We start from the raw sequence: 7,443 nt of genomic DNA, 5'->3' as shown, positions 1-7,443 counted from the left end.
GTAAGCTCTCAATTGGCGATTTTTAAACAATTAAATTCCTTAATTTACCGAAATTTTTTATTAAGAAGCTAAATTGACAATATGGACATAATTCAAGAGGCAAAACCGCAGAAAACCCGAAATTTCAGAATAGTTAAAAAGACTCATGCGGTAGTGGACCTCAAAAACGATAAAATAATCTCCGACAAGTGTTAATTACATTCTGCATCCTGAAGTATGTACCAAATTTCATAATACACCCTAGTATATAAAATATTACAATGCTAACTTAAAGTTTGTAATTAATTTCAAATACGGCCCGAATGTTAACTCATTCGTTCATTTTGATAAAGTGGTGCACGAGGGCAAAGTTTGTGTATGGCAAATAAAAAATAATGAAAACAAAAAATTGGAAAAGAAAAGAATAGTTTTTTTTCTTTCTATTTTTTCATTCGAGGGAATATATATGCATTGCATTACCACTTCTGTCTGTTGCATGTCACACCCTCTAAGTTGTTCAACGCATCTTCTAATGCATGTGTTTGAAAATACAATTAGAACACATTAGTCAGAAGAAATGAATCATAATCAGTCATGCTATTCAAAAACATCAACAAAAAATTAATGTCAGTTCCTTGTCTCTCCTGTTTCTTCCTACTAACCTTTGTGCGCCTTGCTAGGTGTGGCAAATTCCACTCTGCTCAATACATTTCATAGGATTCATTTCCAACCTGCATTCAACCGAAAGAAACTTCCTCAGTCGGAGAAATGTTTGATATGGATGATAACTTCAAAAAAACTTATTCAGTCAATTTTAAGAGCAATTGGGTTTAAAGATCCCCGACCTGTGTAACGTAAACTGTCAAGCAAAAATGCACTACAAAGCCCAAATTGTACGCTTAACAGAAGCAAGAGCTGAACATGATCAAAGCAATTCTGGTGTATGATGTTCCAGAATCTATTTGAGGACTCATAATCCCACCAGCTCAAAAAGCTTCAAAACTATCACAAGTGTCTGCCGACTGGTTTGAAAGTAGGAGATGCTTTTTTGCATTTTCTGGCATTCCTACTTTGTATATTTGTTCCCTTACATCAGCACTGATTCCAGTGACCTCCATGGTAACCACCTCTTTTTCCCCACTCCCCATTACCCTGCAGCCAAAAAAGAAACAATGATAAATTATTTCAAATTCATTGATTTCCTTAAGCTACTTTTGCCATCGTGACAAACATATAAATCCACCAAATTACCTTTAGAAACCCATGAAATGATAACAGAGAAAGATATCCACAGGCATTATATCTTATGAGTCATTACCTAGTTCTTTTCTCAGTTTTGGAGCCCATCAAGTTTAGCACGTGCCAAATGCAAGTTTGGAACAGCCATCAGATAAATCAGCAATCTTGTCATTGGCCAATCCCAGTTTTCTTTCAAAATAAGCAAGCAGGAATTTCCAGATCTTGATAAAGGCAAGCCACTGTTAAGCTACCACTAAGTTAAGAATTGTGGCTTTAAACATTAATTTCAACAAAGTGCCATCAACCCTGGCATGTATTTAATTCTCGATAATACAGTGTACCAAGTTATTTACATCCAATATACTTTTGCCCTTCAACCATACAGTCTCTTGACTTAAACAAAAAAGCAACGAGTTCCATGTAAAATAATCTGGAATGATACCCTTCTCTACCATTTGCAAAACAAGTCTCAAAGCTTTCTGAAAATCCCCCATATGGCAAAGAGCGGCCACCAAAGGACTATAACTTCTAGCATCGGGTGAACAACCTCTCCCAACCATGTCTTCCAGGAGCTTCAGTGCACTACCAACTTTTCCTTGCTCGCAAAACCCACTTATCAGAGAATTAAATGTCAACGCAAGAGGAAAGTAACCATGAGCAATCATCTCACTCAATAGCTCAAAGGCTTCACGAATACACCCTTCTTGGCAATATCTATGGATTAGACAGTCATAAATAAAAACACTTGGAACTCCCCTTTCCATAATTATCTGATTATAAACCCTCTTGGCATTCTCTGTGGCGCCCTCCTCACAGAAACCTAAAATTCTCAAGCTTCTTTCAACAGCTCTAGGAAATAGTTTCCCCATATTGGTTAGAAACTCAAGTGCTTCGTCCAAACGATGTTCCTTATACAGGCCATATAACACACTATTATAAGGAGAAATTTGGCCTAGGGAACCACCTTTTCTTTCATTCATTAATTCCAAAATTTCAAACCCTTCTTTCGTCCTTCCTCCTGAACACAAATATCTAATTAATGTATCATACGTAACAAAATTCCAGTTGATGCCATCTGTTTTCATATCATTAAACAGATCAAGCGCCATATCCAACATCCCAGACTCACAAAAACCAGAGATCAATACATTGTAAGTATCAACATTTGGAAGGCATCCCTTTCTCTCCATCTCCTTCACAATGCGAAGACCGAGTTTCGCTTTCCCTAATCTACAGAAACCCTTAATTAAGGTGTTATAAGCTACAACATCCACCAATCCTCCCTTGCTCTCCACTCTCTCTATAACCTTGACAGCCTCCATTACACGGCCATCACTGCAAAGAATTTCCAACACCTTAGTTACAGTGACAACATCAGGCACAAACCCCAAACCAAAGCACTTCTCTAGCAAAACAAGAGCTTGCACTAAATTCTCTTCTCCACAATAACCAGATATCAAAACATTAAAAGTCACATCATTGGGCGCTTCCATCTCATTCATCAAGCTTCTCGCTCTCCCAACTTTCTTGTTCTTGCAAAGTGCATGAAGCAACGTGTTATAGACCACAGTATTTGGGGTAATTCCCCGAGACTTCATTGCTTGCAAAAGCTTAAAACCATCACCAATTCGATTCGTCAAGCAAAGTCCTTTCATCAAGATACCGAAAGTATAGTCATCGCCTTGAACGCCACTTTCCATCATCTTCTTCCTATAAAACTCCCTAGCTATATCTATATCTTCCTTCACAAGAACATCAAGTATGGAATTGAATACCTTCAAAGAAGGCATTTTTTCATACTTGTAAATCAAGTCAAGCACGTTGATCACTTGTTTTACCATGTGGGCACGGCCGAGACCTCGAATGATGGTGACAAAGATGTCTTCATCTGGGGGTTGCCCAATTGAGGTTGGCATTTCGTCGAGCAATTGGTGAACAGTGTCAAAGCAGTGGAATGTGCACAGCTTGTGGATGAGAGCACGGTAAGTGGAGGGAGAGTGGATGAAGTTGGGGAGTTTGGAGGCCCATTTGAAGGTTTGGAGGGCTTGGGATGCTGATTTTTGGTCTAATAGAAGATGGGCTATGTGCTTATGGGATGGAGTTGCAATGGATGATGATGATGCCGACGATGACGACAATGAAGAAGATGTCGATGACATGGTTCTAAGAAAACGTCTGAAACACAAAATTGGAAGCTTCAAAGGATTATAAATTGCTGGCATTGGACATCCACTTGTGTTGCTTTTGAAGGAGTTTGTTACCCTTGCTCTGTTTTCTGCACATCAAACAATACACAATAGCCTAAACTCAATTAAAACAACTCTGGGTTGAAATGTGACAATTAACAGAAGATTAGGAGAATCCTAAATATTATTGTGGAATGTGAATTCCACAAACACTTTGAGATATCTCTTTTGACCCAAAACAGAAAAAGAGTTCTCCAGGACTCAGGCCAAAACTGTTTCTTTTTTTTTTTTTCTTTTTTTTTTTGTTGTTGTTGTGAAGAAGCACAAATTTATCAAGAAGAAGAAAATTACAAAGGTTGGGGGTGGGCCAGAAGTGATACTGAAAATAACTGTTAAACTACAAAACAACACTGCAATGAAACACAGCTGCCCTCCCATCTAAATAAATATCAGAAAAAAAAAAGATCCTTGAATTCTGCCATCCACTCCAGGTGCCATATAATCTTCGAGGCATATATTTTGTGTGTGTACATATTTACATATACATACACACAATTGATCACCGAACATGAACCTGGCATTATGGCTGTGTGTGTACAAAGGGCCCCAATAACGAGAAATAGAAAGAAAAAAAAATTACAAATTTTAAAAGTAACAACAAAAACCCTATGGAAAACTTAAACTCCAATTTCCATCTTTTCTACCTTTTTGTTCAGCTACCAAACAGAGCATATCACATAATCTTCAACAAAAACAAAGAGAGACAAAATTAAGCGCATAAAGACTACTTTCCAAGTAGTACTTTGTAACTAAATGTCTCTAATTCTCCAATTTGGGCAATATTTCCCTTGGAAAGAGAATGTAGCAAGTAAAACTGCATCGAAGCACTCCACAACAACATATAGGACCTGTTCAACAAAATTACTGACAGACACAGAGAAAGAAGCAAGAAATGATTAGAGCTGTACCTGGAGAGGTTGAGAGAGCAACAGAGAATCAGCAGGAGAGGTTGCAGGTGAAGAAGGGACGGGTGAGGCAAAGGCTGCGGCGGCTTCGGAAGGAGACTAGCACAAATTATTTGAAATCTGCTTAGAATCCAAAACATGAAAGAGTCCAAATTATTTTAATATATATTTACAACAGAAGAACAAAAATAAATAAAAGAAATGGAGTGAAAGATCAATTCTAAATTTCCAATGTCCATCCTCCAAAACAAAATCAAGAGTAAGCAACAAGCATACTCCTTGAGCTTCTCAGCAAAGAACATCCAAATATAGGAGATTTTATTACTTTACCATTCAGAAATCTTCCCAAATTTCACCACCAAGGGCATCCACTTCGTGTACAAGTTGCGATTTTGCCGGTCCACCTACTGCTGTGTTGCAAGGCTGCATTGAACACTTTTCATTAAGAAGGGCTTTAAATTATCTGGGTCATGACTCTAAAGACCTAAGCCATTTTGCATAAAGTAATGAGATCACACCTCTATTTGTTACGGTGCGTATAAGAGAGAGACAGAGAGACAGAGAGACAGAGACAGAGACAGAGACACAGGTACATATAATATCAAATCTAAAGCTGAAGAGTTGCATAATAAATAAGTTGGAATGCTACCTCACAATTTGTGTGATAGACAAAAGTATTCTAAATATTTCAACTCATTAGGTGAACTTTCTATCACACCCAGGAAAAAAATTGGTGAACTTTCTAGCTGTAAATGATAAAATTGTACTGATGTTCCTTTTAGCAGAATTATGAGTTAAGAATCCAAAATGAAAATTGGTTATTACATATCTAATTTTGAGAAATACAATAAAAGTACTAAATAAAACAGCAAAATTAAGAGGTTATCAAGAAAAAGCCAGAGTTAAACCTGCCATGCAATCCTATAAATCTTCAGTGTCAGTATAAGAGTTTTTGCCCCTAAACGAGCAGATGCTATTAGTTTGTAGCTTAATGAAAGATATGTTATCCTGATTCATTGAGATACAATAGCTCGCAATATATAAATATTCCGATTCATTGAAAGATAAAATAGCTCATAATATATAAATAGTTAGAAGTTAGATCAGATGAAGATAGATAAGAAAGGTTGGTAGATTGGAAAGGAAAAAAATAAAGACAACAAGATACTAGGTAATAATATGATCAACTCTCCTTTCAATTTTATTATGGAAAAGCATATGTTCAATTACTTCAAAAAGTCCAGAACAAATAAATAGAGGCATAACAAAGACTGCTCACACACATAAAAATTCCTGAAAACCATATGTTCCCAAACCACTTCATGCTGTTTGTTTAAAACATCCTACTGCTTATTTGTTGAACTTAATGGGAAGGCTTACTGGTACTGCACTGAGGCTTAAGGAGAAAAGTTAGCAAAATTTCAAATTGGCTCAAATGATAACCAGAATCCTTCCTCTAATTTTCATCACATCACTCTTCCTGTTTTCAACAAATTTGTTACGGTCCACACTATAATCCTTCCATCGCAACGAAGGAAGTTCCTGATTCGTGGTCTGCAGCAGGATTGTGATGACATCACCAACTTGTCTGGATTATGCAGTCCAAGCTGCCCCAAATTAACACACTACAAAGAAACAATACAGATTATCCTAACTGCAATTAACACACAGCTGCCCTCCCATCTAAATAAATATCAGAAAAGGAAAGATCCATGAATTCTGCCATAACTGAAGCACAAAGAGCTGCCCCAAATTTCATAAATGTATGTGTATTTACATCTCTACAACGTAATGGAGGTCTCGTCGTACACATTCCACTGTGCAATTGATCACTGAATATGAACCCGGCATTATAGTCCTGTCTGTACCCTTACATATAATCCAAGAAAACATCAACACTAGAGGAAAGATCCAAACTTATATAAGCAGCACATCATTCCAGTCCAGCAGACCGAGGACTTGAAAGCTATAGTAGTGCTATCTGGATAACCTATAAGAATAAGATTCAAGGCGTTCATGACAAGTAAGCATATTTTTCTGCTTTACAAAGGTCCCCAATAACGAGAAATAGAAAAAATATACAAATTTAAAAATAATAATAATAAGAACCCTTTGGAGAACTTAAACTCCACTTTCCACTCTTTCCTACCTTTTTGTTCAGCAACCAAACAGAGCATATCACACAATCTTCAACGAAACCAAATTCATGAAGGCGCTATACTTTGCAACTGCATGTCACTAATTCTACAACTTGGACAATATTCCCATTGGAAAGAGAATGTAGCATGTAAAAGAAAACACTCCACAACAACACATATGACCTGTTCGACAAAATTCCTGACAGACATTGAGAAAGAAGCGATAAATGATTAGAGCTGTACCTGGAGAGGTTGAGGCGGCAACGGAGAATCGGCGGGAGAGGTAGATGCAGAAAATCTAGAAAAGCAAATATGAGAAGGATTGAGGTGTGGGTAAGAGCCATGGACGGATTCTTTCTGTTACTGCCGTTATGAATTCTCAAATCTTTGCCAATAAAGCCCATAAAGCCAATAAATTTATATTTTTTTTGGGGTTTTAGTTATAAAGTTGCCCGAATTTTGACCCGATTCGTATTTTGATCTTTCAATTTCTAAAATCGTTCCTGTGGTCCTTCAACTTCACTTTCGTTAGGACAAATGGTCCTACCGTCAATTTTGTTATCTTTTCTGTTAAATAGAGGGGCAAAATAGTATTTTTCATATATATTTTTTAAATTTTCACCTTTTAAATATTCCCCTCACCCAACAAATAAAAATAAAAAACTAAAAACTGAAAAACCTTCTTCCTATCCTCACCACATTAGCCATTACTCCTCTTTCGGCCATGTTGTTTGACTGAAGATAGGAAGAAAGTTTTTAAGTTTTTAGTTTTTTATTTTTATTTTTTAGCTGCAAAGAATATTCATAAGGTGAAAATTTAAAAAAAAAAATACATTTAACAGAAAAAAAAAGTTAACAAAATTGATGGCATGACCATTTGTCCTAATGAAACAGAAGTTGAAGGACCACGTGAAAGATTTTGGAAATTAAGGGACC

The 7,443-nt window shown here is 36.7% G+C and overlaps 1 protein-coding gene across 1 annotated transcript; it reads right to left on the bottom strand.

Moving 5' to 3' along the window:
- Positions 1 to 392: 392 nt before the first annotated feature.
- Positions 393 to 6,914, bottom strand: LOC110769971 (Pentatricopeptide repeat (PPR) superfamily protein). Its single transcript, XM_021974036.2, has 6 exons — positions 6,751 to 6,914; positions 4,700 to 4,792; positions 4,373 to 4,489; positions 1,298 to 3,493; positions 825 to 1,131; positions 393 to 710 (listed from the first exon to the last, which is right to left on the bottom strand). The coding sequence occupies exon 4, from the start codon at positions 3,438 to 3,440 to the stop codon at positions 1,536 to 1,538; it is 1,905 nt and encodes a 634-aa protein (XP_021829728.1). The 5' UTR covers positions 3,441 to 3,493; positions 4,373 to 4,489; positions 4,700 to 4,792; positions 6,751 to 6,914; the 3' UTR covers positions 393 to 710; positions 825 to 1,131; positions 1,298 to 1,535.
- Positions 6,915 to 7,443: the final 529 nt, after the last annotated feature.

The sequence above is a fragment of the Prunus avium genome, chromosome 2, assembly GCF_965620075.1.
Source record: "Prunus avium chromosome 2, drPruAviu1.hap1.1, whole genome shotgun sequence".
Taxonomy (NCBI): domain Eukaryota; kingdom Viridiplantae; phylum Streptophyta; class Magnoliopsida; order Rosales; family Rosaceae; genus Prunus; species Prunus avium.
This window is presented reverse-complemented; position numbering and strand designations above follow the sequence as displayed.

Excerpts from the sequence above, each read along its gene's own strand:
- LOC110769971 (XM_021974036.2), bottom strand. The coding sequence starts at position 3,440 with ATGCCAGCAATTTATAATCCTTTGAAGCTTCCAATTTTGTGTTTCAGA.